At 35.5% G+C, this 18145-nt stretch overlaps 1 protein-coding gene across 1 annotated transcript in view; it reads left to right on the forward strand.

Annotated features, from left to right (window-relative positions):
• TLL1 (tolloid like 1) overlaps positions 1–18145 on the forward strand; it is a 317935-nt gene that overhangs the window by 242393 nt on the left and 57397 nt on the right. The window contains exons 11-14 of the mRNA XM_040251329.1: positions 255–371; positions 1583–1728; positions 12782–12977; positions 14709–14834. Coding sequence (XP_040107263.1) covers positions 255–371; positions 1583–1728; positions 12782–12977; positions 14709–14834 — 585 coding nt within the window. The remainder of the gene's footprint in view (positions 1–254; positions 372–1582; positions 1729–12781; positions 12978–14708; positions 14835–18145) is intronic.

The following is an 18145-nucleotide window of genomic DNA, read 5'->3' on the forward strand; positions in this document are numbered from 1 at the left end:
GTGATACGTTCCAATATTCTATAAATAAATAAGAAATAGTTTTACTTATACACCTTTATTAAGTAAATATTAAAGATTCATAGCTATGGCTCTAGTTACTAGGCATGGTGATAGGAACCAACCAAATCTGGTTTTATAGAAAAATAACCTGTTTTCTGCTACCAGTAATGTATGTAATCTGTAGCTAGTATGAAAACCAGTTAGAATATAAAGTCATATTTAGAAGTCTCTCTTTATTCTTTTATTTCTTTTAGGTAGATTCTGTGGGGACAAATTGCCTGAAGTTCTTACCTCTACTGAAAGCAGAATGTGGATTGAGTTTCGCAGCAGCAGCAATTGGGTGGGAAAGGGCTTTGCAGCAGTCTATGAAGGCAAGTCACTTTGAGTTTAGAGATGGCTTTTCCATAGACCTCTTAACAGAAAAGTACTTTCAATTTCATTTGAATAGTATTATAATTGTATTTTAATTATGAAATTTTCTAAACTGCATCGTGATGTCCATGGGATGATTTTAATAAAAATACTCATTTAGTTTAATTGCAAAAATAACCTGTTTTCTGGTACCAGTAATGTGGTAATATATAAATGCATCAGGGATGTGTGGGGAAAAAATAACTCATTAGAGATGTGTGGAAAACAACAATAACATCAAATGGCATAGGATTCTTAAACTTTGATTGTTTTTTCATAATAATATTAAAATATTATGAAGAAATTGCCACTTCTCTTTGTACTGAGTTTGTGTGTATTTTGTGCCTATACTGCAGAAATGTCCTGTTAAAGGAAACTGCATGGAAAATAATTGTGCACAGTTCTGGAGATTGCTTTGTCTAAACGAGAGAGTCAGCATTCAAGAAGAATTTACCAGATGCTTTGTTCTATAGGTCTCTAAAAGAGTAAACTGGCATTGTGCTTTCTGGCTTTAAAAACAGTTCCCTTCTTGTCAGACCATGGGTGGAGATGACTCTTTTTGCTCCTACCTCTGACAGCACAGAAATTTAGGCAATTTACAAGAAAGACAGTTTGTGCTTCTCTGAGACTTTTAAGAGAACAGGAGAGTTTGTTTCAGAGATTAGCTGTGTGGTCATGAAGAGTTTGGCTTGAGTGGAGCCACAGAGGTTGCACATGAGGCCTGCTCACACCAGGGGCCCAGGGAGTGCTGTGGAGCTTCCCTCCTGATGAGCTCTCCCACTGACTGAGGCCAAAAAACCGAAAGAAGCAGTTCAGGGAATCACAGAGCAAACTCACATAGAATAAATTTTGAAATCTCAAAAGGTTTTTAAAGTCTAACGAAGAGGCTTGTTTTTGTAAAGGTGTGAATTAACAGTAGTTAAAAAGTCTTATTTTCCTTAGCTGACTGTCATCTAATATTTATAGCTAAGTGGCTGGTTTTGTTTTGTTTTGTTTTGTTTAATCAACAAAATACTTGGTTGATAAAAGTATTGGTGACCAGCCAACCTTGATTTTTATAACCTGGTCTTTATATGTTCAGCTACAGGCACTGAACTAAAATGCTATCTTAGAAGAAAATGGAAATGAAATGGCATGTCTAGGTTTATTTATTTATTTTTGCTTTTCTCAGCTATCTGTGGAGGTGAGATACATAAAAATGAAGGACAGATTCAGTCTCCTAATTATCCTGATGACTACAGGCCAATGAAGGAATGTGTGTGGAAAATAGCAGTGTCAGAAGACTGCTACGTCGGCCTGACCTTTCAGGCCTTTGAGGTAAAGTCCTTTAGGCAGCCTTTGTGGGGCACATCCTCCATAAATGACAGTGCATTTAAGGAAGCAAGAACTATGAAATCAGTGAAGAAGCAAAAAATTGCCTATAAAATGCAATATCAAGAGTGAGAGAGCTTTTATTTTTCCCTTTGTTCCTCTCATTGCAGACATTTTCAAGAAGATTAAAGTGAGCTTACATTATCTGTGCTTTTGAATTAAAATGTTTGAAGTACTAACAATAGTTTCTTTTGAAAAATGGCCAGGCTTGTTTCACAAGAGTGCTTGAAGAGTCCATTAAAAAAAAAAAAAAAAAAAACCACTTTTTATTTCTCCTCTAAACTAAGAGGCTAAAGGTAGCTCATCTTTTTTTGTTGTCTTTAGGGGGAAAACCCATTTTTTACCTTTTTTATTAATATGTAGAAAATTGTTGATATCAAAAACAGGGATTTAAATATTCTTAGAAGATTTTACTTCATCAAAAATATTTACTGGGGAAGAAATCAGCATTAAAATTACATTATTAGATGCGGACAGAATAAACCAAGGCCAATCAGAATCCTGGAGCAAAATCTGCATCCAAACTACTGTGCTAGCTAATGAGTCATTTTTGTGTGACGGGGAGAACTGAGTAAGGAGTGAGAAGCCAAGAGACATGAGAATTTGTTCGGAACTCCTGAGTATGCTTAATTTATAGAATTAGGTTAGATATTGAGAGCCCAAAGCAGAGTAGGTAGGAGTGATGAGGTGTTGGCAGTAGGTCCAGGAAGAGAACAAGATGCCATCATCGGAGATTATTTCTTTACTGATTAGAGGTACTACTTACTGTCCAAGTGATCAGAAGTCTGCCGAGAACCCTACTTACTGTCAAGATATACTTGCCACTGAATTGGCGATGTGAGGTGTCTCAGTCCCCAAAGCAGGAACCCCAAGGGAATACAGGGGTTACTTGAAAGCCCAGACAATGTCGTTCCCTCACCTGTAATCTCTAACATATTTTTTGGTTCTTCTCTACCCCTTTGCTTGTACCTTTAATTTTCATTTCTTTTTAATCATGAAAACATTTTCTTTTCTCCTATGATCAAGATGTTTATGCCCCTGACCACTTTGCATTTTTGGAAGCCTTCGTTCTGAGATTATTTGATTCACATTTAAATTTTAAAATTTTATTGAAGACATTATTGAAATAGATCACTTTATTGTAAAGAGTACTAAAATTGTTCAGGATTCACCCACGTTTTAGACCAAAACAACTGGTTCAATGAAAAATTATCTAATGACCACATTACATGTATTTTGTGCTATTGAAAACATTGAGAAGAACTGTCTTCCAACAATACTTCAGTGTTTTATAAAATTCTATTACATAAGTGATGTTAGCAAGTACATTCATTTGATGCATCTAAAAACTGAGATGCAGAAATTGCTGGCTTAGCTGGTTTGCAATTTTTTGGTTTTCTGTTTCTTTTTTTGTTTTGATATATCAATATAGTAAGAGTGGCATTCTTCAAAAATAGGATAATGTAAGGACAAATAGGAAATATTTATACCTCAGGCACTTAGAACCATGCTTGACACAGGGTAGTCATTTAATAAACACTTGTTGATTAAGTGGATGAATAAGTTGTTACTATGCTTTGAAACTGAAGTAAGGTCATGTCATATAATAGCTTGATTGATAGTATATTTTATTTATTATCTCCAGTTCCCTGTCCTTTCTTCATTTTGCTTTATTTCCTTATGTTTTTTCCTCCTTTATTTATACACTGGACATATTTGATTGTCTAGTAGGTGTCTTATCTTTGACTAACACTAACACCATCTTTGATTGTTTAGTCTTACCCACACTAACCCAATCATCTTCAGTCTTCCTTATTTCAATATTTATGTTTCAGCATGTCACTATTTTGCTATTGTCATTTAGTGACCAAGTCATGTTCAACTCTTTTGCAACCCCATGGACTCCTCTGTCTCTGGGATTTCCTAGACAAGAACACTGGAGTAGATTGCCATTTCCTTCTCCAGGGGATCTTTCTCACCCAGGGATTGACCCCACATTTCCTTGATTGCAGGTAGATTCTTTACCACTGAGCCACTGAGGACTCCCGTGTCACTATTTACTCAAGGAATATTCCTAATTCCACTTTCTCTTAAACCCCAAGGCCAGTTCATCAGCATATTCCATTTGCTTTGTATTCGAGATATCCTACATATATGATCACTTTACACTTACTTTCTTGCCACCACTGCTCTGATCACTGCCGCTCGCTTTGTAACGTGGTGAGTTCTTCACTTCTCTACTTTTGCCGTACATATCCTGATGCCCACATAACAGCCAGGACGATACTCTCACACTATGAGTTACATCATGCACTACTCTGCTTAAGGTTTTATCAAACACTACTGTCCGAATGCCTCATGGAGAAAATCTTTGTGTTAGACTTTTAAGGCATGTGTTATAGCACTGTTGGTCCTGAGTTTAGGGTTAATGAATTGGAATATCTGTGAAGGTGACTTTAAACAGAAACACACATAAAGAAGGCTAAATATTGATTTGTTTACAAAAATTTTGTGACCAGAACCTCTCAAGAACATAACCCTGTATTTCCCCAGGAGCTACAAATCAATACTCGCTAACTCAGTGTTTTCAGTGAATTAGTTGAACTCAACTATGCTGAATACTGAGAATTGACTGTATATATTTTTAATTTGATCTAATGGTCATTAGATGGTTTGTTTCAGTTAGGCAGTTATCTGTTTAAATCAATTTATTTTGTTTACATATTATATTTTCAATATACCATTTATACATTTTATATTGAAAATGTATAATTTTTAAATGGTCTTTACTATTTCTCAGTGTTTCATGTCTTCTTATGACAAAACCATTTTTATTTACTGATATCAGTCTTTGATTTTTTTTCAAACACTTCCCATTTTTGTAACTTTTTTTATTCCCTGTGTTACTCTCTCCCCTTTCAGATAAAAGGGCCCTTAAGATAAGCTAGTTCTACTGAAATCTACTATAAAGAACTTTCTGGCTGTTCATTATTTATGCCTTTCTGTGAATTTATGTCATGAATATTCACCTTTCCTAATGCTACTTAGATTTTAATTGTAAGTACAGAAAGAAATCTGAACAAGTGATTTTGTTAATGAATTTCAGGTGTTTGAGCAGGAAAGGACGCTATATAATCATACCCTTTGGGACAATTTTCTTCTCTAGTAGTTACTAATACATTCATCCTAAGACCAGTACTGAACTGAATTTGTACATGAATGTAAATAGTGTCTAAAATCATTTTGAAGAACATGTCTTCTTTTCAACAGTAGTGTTGGTAAAACAGGCTCAATACTACTACTTCACTTGAGCACTTCCAGTATGCAGAAATACATAAGAGAAAAAGTTGGGGAGACTATAATACAACTTCAAAGAAATGTCAATAAAGCAGAAAATAAATGAAACAAATCCAGAGCTTACTTATGTTTAATTAAAATCCCTACATACATTTATTTATTGGGGATTACACTTGAGGCACTTGTCAGTTTTTCTATACATTCTGATTTGGTTATACCTTGCTTCTGAAAACCATAGTGTGTAATAGTTTTCCTCATCTTTACTAGCAACTTTCTAAACCACATACAAAAGTTTTTTTTTTATTTTTTAGTCTTGGCACAGTTGACCCTGAACAACACAGGTCTGAACTACAGTTATTGACTTGTATGCAGTTTGTGTTTGATTAGAGATCACAATATATAAAGTCAAAAAACTAAGGTTTAAATGGCTAATATCTCCAAACTGCTTCAGCCTCTTTCTCTTCAATGAGTCATTTATCAGTTCCTTTATTTTTGAGGCAGAGATTGCTGTTCCAGTTTTTCAACTGCACTAGGTTGACACTCCTAACTCCTACATTGTTCAAGGGTCAACTGTATTTTATGAATTACTCAGTTAAGATTAATCCTTTAACTCCTTTAAATATTATATATTAGTTTAAATTAAGTAGGCTCATCTTTGTGAGTGAACTAGAAAGCCAAGACAAGGAGATCTTAATTAGTTAATATTTTTATGCTTGCCCTGCACTATTTCTTTGGATATTTGGCTAATAATATATTAATATATTCGTGAAAGTGAAAGTCTTTTAGTCATGTCTGACTCTTTGCAACCCTATGGCCTAGACAGTCCCTGGGATTCTCCAGGCCAGAATACTGGAGTAGATAATAGCCTTCCCTAACTATTGTTTTGGTTAATAACTATAAAAGAGAATTAAGTACCTCTCCATAATTTTATTGAATACTTTAGGCTATCAGTCTACTCTGAAAGATTAGATTAAATAAACCTGCCCAAGGTCACACAATTCTTAATTGGTAGCACTATGGCCTGGAACTCATGCACCCGTTTTGTCTTGCTAGCAAAACGAAGCATATATATTCTCTCATAGCATTAAATTCTTTCCCTTCATAACTATTGTCATTTGTACATTTGTATTATTTAATCAATAAATATCTATCAGTCAGGGACATGTCTGTTTATTTATCACTGTTTATATACTATCAAGTGTATATTTATTATCTGGCCATTATGGATTTTCAATGAATCTTTACTAAATTTATGAGTGAGTTAAAAATTACTGTGTCATGAAGAAAAAAAATCAAATGGCAGCATTCAAAAACCTGAATCATATGAAATTAAACCTAACCATAGCTTATGGTTTTGATTTCCACATATTTGATCATGTTTGTTTTTTCTCCACTCTAGTATCAAAATTGTCTACTTAAAAATTTGAAATATGGCAAAAACAATACAATATTGCAAAGTAATTAACCTCCAATTAAAATAAATAAATTTATATTAAAAAATATGCACAGTGTGAGAGTTGTTATTTTTTTGCATCTTTTTTTCTAAATATAAATTTATTTATTTTAATTGGAGGTTAATTACTTTACATTATTGTATTGGTTTTGCCGTACATCAACATGTATCCACCACTGATATACACGTGTTGTGTGCTTGGATGCATGCATTCTCCCTTCATCAAAATAACATCTATGCTGACCTTTCCCCTTTGTCTCTTTGGAGCAGTCTCTCTCAGAGTCTGCAGTCCTAATAGGAGAATGCATGCAATCGAGCACACAATTTTCTAAAAGGTTTCTACTAGTCTCATGAAGCTTTTGCTAGTCAGGAGCAATAGTCATCACCGTGAAGGATTTTAGTGCTTTTCTAGATATAGGGAGATACAAGAATTGGGCTTGTAAAACCAGTTCCTGAAAACATCTATTTGAAGACCTGTCTTTCCTAGTTCCCCACCATCCTACCCCCACCTCAAGTGCAGAGTAACTGGTTTCTACTTTCCACCCTGAACTCCTTTCAGGGAGTATTGAAAATAAGAAGCTGCAGAAGCATATGATTTAATCCTTGTAGAGGTAGATGGCAAATGCCAATAGCAAGTGACAATTTTTAGTTGACAATATTCATTAAGTACCAATAGTACTTAATAGTACAAATAGTAATAATAAGGGATTCTCTGATGGTTCAGGCAATAAAGAATCTGCCTGCAATGCAGGGGACCCAGGTTCAGTCCTTCAGTGTTGGTCAGGAAGATCCCCTAGAGAAGTACTAATAAAAATAATATTAATTAATAAAATATTATACATGACAGTACATTTTAAAATAACCATCCTATTAAACATTTTTCCTTTTTATTTAAAATTCTTTTTGTTATAGCTTTATCATGACTTTACTATATTTTTCACATTATTAAAATTAATTTTATTTTTAATAACACATGCTAATTTTGATTGTTTTTGTTAGTCATACTTTAATATCTTCCCCTAAAGCAACATTTATGATTTAAAATTGTTCCAAGTGTATAGAATTTTTTTTAATATAAATTTATTTATTTTAATTGGAGGTTAATTACTTTACAATATTGTATTGGTTTTGCCATACATCAGCATGAATCTGCCACAGGTATACGCATGTTCCCCATCCTGAACCCCCCTCCCCATACCATCCCTCTGGGTCGTCTCAGTGCACCAGCCCCAATCATCCAGTATCATGCATCGAACCTGGACTGGCGATTCGTTTCATATATGATATTATACAAGTGTATTGAATTTTAAGTTATATTAACTATAAAAGTTTAATCATTTATGTAGTTATAGTATTAATTATATTTTGAAATTATGTCCTACCACTCACTGAAGACTTATTACGGTAAAATAGATATAACATATGTACGCACAGTAGAGTTAAGTACATTCACATTGTGTAATCAGTCTCTAGAATTTTCATGCTGCAAAACTGCAGCTGTTTACCCAGCAAGCAACAATTCCCCATCCATGCTCCCCCCAGCCCAGGGCAATCACTGTTGCTTTATGTCTCTGTGAATTTGACTACTCCAGGTACCTCGTGTAAGTGAAATCATACAGTATTTGAATGTTGTGTGACTTTTTAAATTTCACTAACTGTAATATCCTCAAGGTTCATCTATGCCATAGCACATGAAAGGATTTCCTTCCTTTTTAAGGCTAATATCCCATTGTATGTATAGTCCACAGTTTGCTTTTTCATTCATCCTCTGATGGATATTTGGATTGTGTTCACCCCTTGGCTATTATGGATAATGCTGCTATTAACGTGGATGCACAAATATCTCTCCAAGACCCTGCTTTCAGTTTTCCAAATGTATACCTGAAAGTGGAATTGATGAATCATATGGTAATTTTATTTTCAATTTTTCAAGGAGTATGGGAAAGCTTTCACTAAAACTATTCCCTAGGAAATTTGGACGTTTCAGAGGTTTTTACAAATAACTAGATATTGCAGTAGATGTTTTTGGAATGTCAAATTTATTTGGCAATTTGATTATAAAATGAAAGCACAGTGTGTGAATGGCCCTGAAGCCCGGGCCTGATATCTTGCTCCACGGTTAGCATTTCCTTCAGAGCTCCCCGCATCACTGACCACAGAGCTCTGTACTGGCTGGCAGTGTTAGAATGAGAGGCTGGCTACTTTAAATTATATTTAATTGATTTCACATCTTGCTAAATAAAAGAACTGCTTCTTCTCAAACATACCAGTAAAGACATGGACCCTCCACTTAATAATGAAATGTAATATCCATCTCTTCTACCTAAGCTTTGTACTTGTTTTTCCTTCTTTGTGTATTGGATCTACTTCCAGTATCATTTACACGTCAGTTTCCTAAAAAAAAAATCTTCAGAGCTTAAGATCACTTTTATTCTTTTATATATATACATATTAGGTCTGTTTACTTTAAGATAAACTTGCCACACCCCTATATGGCGTGTACTCTGACTACCTTAAAGTCTAATAGGTCCGTATCATCATCACATTTGCTGCATGTGTAAGTGTACATAACATTGCATTCAGATTCCAGATCTGTGAACTATGCCCATGCTTCAAAGCAAGAAGAAACTTTTTCTTTTTTTGTCTTTATGAATTATTGATTTCGGTGTTCTTTTTCCCATTATACCTAATGTAATGTAACATCAAGGAACTTTTCCACTTTTTAGCTTTGAACATATCTATTTCTGTCTATTCTCTATACTGGAGAAATGGCAACCCACTCCAGTATTCTTGCCTGGAGAACCCCATGGACAAAGGATCCTGGAGGGCTACAGTACACGGGATCACAAGAGTCAGGACACAATTTGATGACTAAACTACCACCATCATTCTCTAAAGCTGTCACACAAATAACATAAATAACAACTCAAACTCTCATTTGTGCTCACCATCATTACTGCTATGCAGATATAGTTAAAGAGATATTAATTGTAATTAACACCAATAGAGCAGATTTATTGTGCTGATATTGCATTAGGATTAATGTAATTAACCTAGAAAAATACCTAAACAAGAATCATGGAAGTCACAGGTGAGCTATCTGTGTCAACAACTGTGGCACTGGCTATGTGAGATTATAGTTTACATTTCTGTTGTTTAACCCAAGATACCAAGTGCATGATACTTAATATGTAAGTAAATTGTAATTCATAAATAAGTACTGGTAGAATCAATCTTAAAATTGATCATTTTTATACATGTTACCCATGAGATATTTACACTTTGTGTGTCATATAAAAATGGACTTTTCAGATGGTAAAGAGTCTGCCTGCAATGCAGGAGACCAGGGTTGGGAAGATCCGCTGGAGAAGTGGCAACCTACTCCAGTACTCTTGCCTGGAAAATTCCATGGATGGAGGAGCCTGGTAGGCTACAATCCACGGGATCGCAAAAAGTGAGACACGACTGAGCAACTTCACTTCACATCATATAAAATATTTAAAAGTTTTACTAAGTATAACTAGTGAATATGCTGTAAGTTTAAAAAGACCTTTTGTGTAACTGTTAAAGGAACAAAGTGAGTTTTATATTCAGGGAAATATGCATTATCCGGTTTCTTTTTACCCATTGATGAAGTGTAATTTGTTTTCAGTATTGTCTATCTCATTTTCTTTATACTGTAATTAAAAGCCCAAACCCTTTTAAATTAGCCTTCTTTTTTTTTTTTTTAACCTCTGGTATGACTTCTAATATGAAACCATGTGATTTTATTCTATTAATTGACCTTCTATGACAGGCAGCTTCTTTCTTCATTGTGTTCTCACTCCCTTTCCTCTTCTGATATAACCTTTTCCTCCACTTCCAAAATGATTCATGAGTTGCAAGCAGTTCATTCTGTGTTGCTCAAGCAGGTAAAGTTAGGTTGGCTTGCTGAGACCTTTGATGGCAAAACCAATACAGTATTGTAAAGTAAAATAAAGTAAAAATAAAAATTAAAAAAATTTATCACTATTAAAAAAATAAAAATAAAAAAATAAAAAGTTGAAAGTGAGACATTTTCAATGTTAAATATTTTCCAATTCTTTCCCATAATTCCACACACAAAGAGAGTACATTTTTAGAGAAAAATCCAGAATTATGAATCCTAGTGAGCTCCTGGAGAAGGCAATGGCACCCCACTCCAGTACTCTTGCCTGGAAAATCCCATGGACGGAGGAGCCCGGTGTGCTGCAGTCCATGGGGTCGCTAAGAGTCAGACACGACTGAGTGACTTCCCTTTCACTTTTCACTTTCATGCATTGGAGAAGGAAATGGCAACCCACTCCAGTGCTCTTGCCTGGAGAATCCCAGGGACAGCGGAGCCTGGTGGGCTGCCGTCTATGGGGCCGCACAGAGTCAGACGCGACTGAAGCGCCTTAGCAGCAGCAGCAGCAGCAGTGAGCTCTGATAGTATACTTTAAAATCACAACTTTCACTCACCCCACCCCCACTTTTCATGCTTCCTATTTTCTTTCACTTCGTGTTTTTCTATAGAATATATTACTTTCTAATATTTTATGATTATGATTTACCTTGTTATTGTTCCTTTGCTCTCTACCCGCCAGGATAATTTCCAGGAGTGCAAGGCTCTGTTACTTTGACAAATGATGCATGCTGAGCAGTGAGAAGTATACTAAGCACACTATGCATACTGAGTGAGAGGAGTGCCCAGCATAGAACCAGGCGGTGAACATTTAATGAAGAAATGAATGATTCTAATTTGTGATTGGGAAAAGGGCGGCAGCAAATGCAGTACTTAGTTCTAACCAAATCCGCTCCAAAATATATTTTCTTGTTTGTCTTCATGCTGCCTAATGTGAAGACTATCATTGCTAATGTATTGACAAATCAGGAAATGACTTCTTCAACCAACTCTGCCACCAGTTTCATGCTTACAGATTGTAGTTCATTGAATGAACATGTTCTCTGACATTTGTTTTGTGATAGGAGAGTTCCATAAATTAGTGAAATGTATGTTGAATGATGGTTGAAAAGATGTGATACTTTTCATGGTTTATTAATTGTAGATGACTATGCTTTCCAGCTTCAAATACTTAATAAGTAGTTGACTCTACTAAGATCTTAGGGTTAGTCATTTTTTATAAAAAAAATATAGAAGCAAGAATTTATTTAAAAATTGTCATAATTTATAAAACAATTTGTAGACTTTTTTTTTAGTATTTTAGGGCTAAAACAAATGTCACTCCTTTATAAAGGCCAGTGCTGCTGCTGCTGGAGGTGCTGCTGTTGAGTCACTAAGTTGTGTCTGACTCTTTGTGACCCCGTGGTCTGTAGTCCACCAGGCTCCTCTGTTCGTGGTTGTCCCAGGCGAGAATACTGGAGTGGGTTGCCATTTCCTTCTCCTGGGGATCTTCCCTACCTATTAACTGGACCTGCATCTCCTGCTTTGGCAGGCAGATTCTTTAACACTGAGCCACGTAGAAGGCCCCTTATAGGCCATAGTCTGAGCTAATATTTGCATTTAGTTGTTTAGGAAAGAGATTAAGCTCACCAATGATGCACAGGTTGCAAGGAAAGATTTGGGGTAAAAGGGCTCATTTAGCAAGCCCTTGTGACTCTGAGAGGGCAGCTAGCGCTAGTTCCATAGCGGAGTCATCTCACTCACAGCTATGCTAACTATGGATAAAGGATTCATAGACTAAGAAGAATTGTAATTTCATATTATCAGATTTTCCTTCAGAAAGATGTGTATAACCTGAAACTATGCAACATTTGTCAATAAAATATGGATTCAGTCTATTGATAAAATAATGGTTTTGTTGATCAGCTATGAGCAATTATTATAATTATTGGTTATGTTTCAGAACAAATTATGCATTGCTTATAGGATATCTAACCCAGATTTCTAATGATAATTTTAAATCTGAAATTTTTAAAATTCTGTTTTCCAAAGAATTACTACTTTTATTTTTATTCCATTTTAAAAGGCAGCTAACTTCTATGATCCTAATGCATGTGGATGCACTTTTTCATAGATATTTTCTCTCTCTGTCTTTACCAGATTAATAAACCCTTTATTCATTGACAGTGTGATATTACCATGCATAATTCATCAGAAATGCTCTCTTTTGTATAAATAATTTGTTATATGGCTGTGTTAGTATCACATCACTGAGAATACATAATGCTCTTTTTATAGAAATTGTTTTGTCTATTAATGAGATAGATCTCATATTTTTACTATTACAGATTGAAAGACATGACAATTGTGCCTATGACTACCTAGAAGTTCGAGATGGAACCAATGAAAGTAGTCCTTTGATAGGACGTTTTTGTGGTTATGATAAACCTGAAGATATCAGATCTACCTCCAATACCTTGTGGATGAAGTTTGTTTCTGATGGAACCGTGAACAAGGCAGGGTTTGCTGCCAATTTTTTTAAAGGTAATTTAGAATCATTTAAAATGTAAGCTTCTCTTTGTCAATGATAAATATAGTATTATGTAGTAAATGTATTTAGCTTTGAGGCAGGGAAGAAATAGAGTAATGTAATATTGAAGGCTGAAGTATGCAGTCTTCATAAATATATCAATATTTTTATGATTTTTGATGGAAAAGTTTACTGGTTAAAAAAAAAAGGAAACTAGAATCTAGAGATTTGTAGCACAGGATAGGAAATCCATTAGGATTTTCTATTGTCTGTTTTTTAGGAAACAGTCAAAATAGCAAAATCCAGAAAGGCATATTCAGATAAGCGGAAATATTTGCAATATAATCAGCAAAAAGTTTATAACCAGAAGGGGATTACTGACATATATTTCATCAATTTATTTCCAGGTAGCAGCACTTTTATGCCCTCCCTTAGAGAGGAGCATTCTACCACATTACAAATAATGTATGGCCTCCTTAGAAGAATATTCTGATCCCTTAAAATGTCTTTTTGACAAAGAATTATTACTGATTATCTTTAATTTTGAATTGTATAATCCCATTTTATTGTATTTTCATATCCCATGCATGATGTATATTTGTAGGGTAAAAAGAAAGCTGTTTCATTGTAAATAATGGCATCAGATTTGCTTCTTGAAAATTCAGACATTTAGGTTAACTGTGTTACTGTAGAATAAAATTCTTTTAATAGAGAAAATAAATTTCCTCTGTGATACCTTTTAAAGAATAAGTGATGAATTCAGTTGTGTATGTCAAAGTGTGAAGAATATCTAGGCATTTCTGTTATTCAAAGAACAAATTGATTTCCCCTGGGTATTATTCATCATTTGAATTGAAAGGCAGAGAACCTTGGCACTGAGGGTATATGTATTCAAAATATTCATTAAAATATTCATTTACATACTTTAAATCTTCCCTACATGTTATATTTTATAGTAGAAGAAATATACTATAACAGTCTCTCATGCGATGTTTGTATTTGGTTATCAAAATGCTTAGTGTTGGATGATACACAGTTTCTCCAGAGAATATTTTTTACTGTTTTCTTAATTCAGAGTAGGTTATTCCTAGAGAGTGAGATTATGAAGTACCTTGTCACACGTGTTTTTTTAGAATAATATATATGTTTCACATGTCTATTTTGTATATTTATGTTACCACATACAATTAAAATTATTAATGTTTATAAAATATGGAATTATGTATTTTCTGAATCAATATCTCTCTATAAAAAATACTGAATGTTTTAATTGAAAGAGGTCTAGACATTTTCTTAGTTTTCCTTTTTAATTTTTTGCCACCATAATTTACTTATTAATAATGCTATTTCTTTAAAAGCATTTTTCAGGCTACCTAGCAAACTATACTATGAAATGAACAGATGAATTCATGTTCTTTCAGTAAGTTTTCTATTTCATTCTGAAAAATCTCTACATCTTAATAATCACCTTTAACTTTAAATTAAAAAAAAAAAAACATGCTGTGTCTGAGATAAGGTGATCATCAGTTGGCCCAGTGCTTCTGATTCTCACACAATTTTTAGATTGCAGTGACATGGATTCTTATATGTCATCCATCAAAGGCTTGCAAATGTTTCCTGTTATTTTGTTGAAGAAATCAATTGTTTCAGTTTCATTCAAAACTATTAACCACATTTTCAAAAAATTTTGCACATTAGTGTATAAAAACAAAGTAGTTGTTCTCTAATTGTTGCCACTTTTATAGAGGAAGATGAGTGTGCCAAGCCTGACCGTGGCGGCTGTGAGCAGCACTGTCTGAACACGCTGGGCAGCTACCAGTGTGCCTGTGAACCTGGCTATGAACTGGGACCCGACCGAAGGACCTGCGAAGGTGGGGCTGGATTTGCACATGGTGTTCCCTGCCTGAAACCCCACCCTTGCCTTTCTCTCACGTAATCTCGTTCTCTTTCTCTCTTTCTGCCTCCCTATTAAGTAAGAATAAAATAGACACAGTTACAAAGAAAATACAGTATCTTTAAAACAGAGGATATTGCATACAAGATAAAAAGAAAGTTATGTGGCTATTTCTATGTGACTCTTAACATAAATATTTTTACACTTTAGAAATATGCCAAATATGGTAAACCTGAAAGTACCGGTAGCTTTAAAAATATATGTATAAATATGATAATCTTCATATTAGTTGACATGCATACACAGATACACATATATATGCATACATACACAAAGGCAAGTAAAGAGACCAATTACTTTAGCTAACCCTTGACTCCTTAGGAATTAATTAGGAACTGTGTATAATACATTCCTTTCACTGATGGTGGTGGTTTAGTCGCTGTGTCGTGTCTGACTCTTGCAATCCCATGGACTGTAGCTCGCCAGGCTCCTCTGTCCACGGGATTCTCCAAGTGAGGACACTGGAATGGGTTGCCATTTCCTTTTCCAGAGTATCTTCCCAACCCAGGAATCAAAACTGGGTCTCCTGTATTGCAGGCAGATTCTTTACCAACAGAACTATGAAGGAAGTCCTTCCTTTCACTTAACTTGCTTTTAAATACTCTAATTTTCCTAATCTCACTATCAATAAGAATTAGAGGTAACATAAATATTTGTTGTTGTTGTTCAGTTGCTCAGTCATGTCAGACTCCTTGCAACCCCATGGACTGCAACACCCCAGGCTTCCCTGTCCTTCACTATCTCCTAGAGTTTGCTCAGACTCATGTCCATTGAGTCAGTGATGCCATCCAACCACCTCATCTTCTGTCACCCCTTCTCCTCTTGCCCTCAATTTTTCACATCATCAGGGTCTTTTCCAGTGAGTCAGCTCTTTGCATTAGATGGCCAAAATTTGGAACTTCAGCTTCAGCATCAGTCCTTCCAATAAATATTCAGGGTTGATTTCATTTATGATTGACTGGTTTGATCTCCTTGTAGTACCTCTTTTAAATAGATCACCCAAAAGGGAAAGAAAACCAGTTTAAATGGAGTTTTGGGAGTAACAAATATGCTCTATTTACTATAGTTTACCTTGCCTACTAGCTCAAATAATTCTTCCTAACAGTTTCTTGTCTTGAAAAAAAAAAATGGAAGAGTTGGGGGAAATAAGCAATTGATTTTGGTCTTACTACAATAGGCTGTATTGTTCCTTACATATCTTTTTATGAATGCTTAAAGCAATCATATGGTATAGATATTATATCCGTTTAAAAGATAACAACTTACAAACAGCTGTGAAAAGAAGAGAAGTGAAGAGCAAAGGAGAAAAGGAAAGATATAAGCATCTGAATACAGAGTTCCAAAGAATAGCAAGAAGAGATAAGAAAGCCTTCTTCAGAGATCAATGCAAAGAAATAGAGAAAAAGAACAGAAAGGGAAAGACTAGAGATCTCTTCAAGAAAATTAGAGATACCAAGGGAACATTTCATGCAAAGATGGGCTTGATAAAGGACAGAAACGGTATGGACCTAACAGAAGCAGAAGATATTAAGAAGAGGTGGCAAGAATACACAGAAGAACTGTACAAAAAAAGATCTTCACGACCTGGATAATCATGATGGTGTGATCACTCATCTAGAGCCAGACATCCTGGAATGTGAAGTCAAGTGGGCCTTAGAAAGCATCACTATGAACAAAGCTAGTGGAGGTGATGGAATTCCAGTTGAGAGATGATGCTTTGGTAGTGCTGTACTCAATATGCAAGCAAATTTGGAAAACTCAGCAGTGGTCACAGGACTGGAAAAGTTCAGTTTTTATTCCAATCTCAAAGAAAGGCAATACCAAAGAATGCTCAAACTACCACACAATTGTACTCATCTCACATGCTAGTAAAGTAATGCTCAAAATTCTCCAAGCAGGGCTTCAGCAATACGTGAACCGTGAACTTCCTGATGTTCAACCTGGTTTTAGAAAAGGCAGAGGAACCAGAGATCAAATTGCCAACATCCTCTGGATCATGGAAAAAGCAAGAGAGTTCCAGAAAAACATCTATTTCTGCTTTATTGACTATTGCCTTTGACTGTGTGGATCACAATAAACTGTGGAAAATTCTGAGAGAGATGGGAATACCAGACCACCTGACCTGCCTCTTGAGAAACCTGTATTCAGGTCAGGAAGCAGCAGTTAGAACTGGACATGGAACAACAGACTGGTTTCAAATAGGAAAAGGAGTACATCAAGGCTGTATATTGTCACCCTGCTTATTTAACTTCTATGCAGAGTACATCATGAGAAACGCTGGACTGGAAGAAGCACAAGCTGGAATCAAGATTGCCGGAAGAAATATCAATAACCTCAGATATGCAGATGACACCACCCTTATGGCAGAAAGTGAAAAGGAACTAAAAAGCCTCTTGATGAAAGTGAAAGAGGGGAGTGAAAAAGTTGGCTTAAAGCTCAACATTCAGAAAACGAAAATCATGGCATCTGGTCCCATCACTTCATGGGAAATAGATGGGGAAACAGTGGAAACAGTGTCAGACTTTATTTTGGGGGGCTCCAAAATCACTGCAGATGGTGACTGCAGCCATGAAATTAAAAGACGCTTACTCCTTAGAAGAAAAGTTATGACCAAACTAGATACCATATTCAAAAGCAGAGACATTACTTTGCCGACTAAGGTCCAGCTAGTCAAGGCTATGGTTTTTCTAGTAGTCATGTATGGATGTGAGAGTTGGACTGTGAAGAAAGCTGAGCACCAAAGAACTGATGCTTTTGAACTGTGGTGTTGGAGAAGACTCTTGAGGGTCCCTTGGACTGCAAAGAGATCCAACCAGTCCATTCTGTAGGAGATCAGCCCTGGGATTTCTTTGGAGGGAATGATGCTAAAGCTGAAACTCCAGTACTTTGGCCACCTCATGCGAAAGTTGACTCATTGGAAAAGACTCTGATGCTGGGAGGGATTGGGGGCAGGAGGAGAAAGGGACGACAGAGGATGAGATGGCTGGATGGCATCACTGACTCGATGAAAGTGAATGTGAGTGAACTCCGGGAGTTGGTGATGGACAGGGATGCCTGGCGTGCTGCGATTCACGCGGTCGCAAAGAGTCGGACACGACTGAGCTACTGAACTGAACTGAAAAGATAAGAAAACTGACACTGTGTTCTTTATATTGCTCAGACAACTTTAAAAGGACCTAAAATATAGTTCAGCCATCACTTTCTTGTAGTTCAGCAATCACTATCTTG

The sequence above is a fragment of the Oryx dammah genome, unplaced genomic scaffold (genome assembly GCF_014754425.2).
Source record: "Oryx dammah isolate SB20612 unplaced genomic scaffold, SCBI_Odam_1.1 HiC_scaffold_12, whole genome shotgun sequence".
Classification (NCBI taxonomy): Eukaryota; Metazoa; Chordata; class Mammalia; order Artiodactyla; family Bovidae; genus Oryx; species Oryx dammah.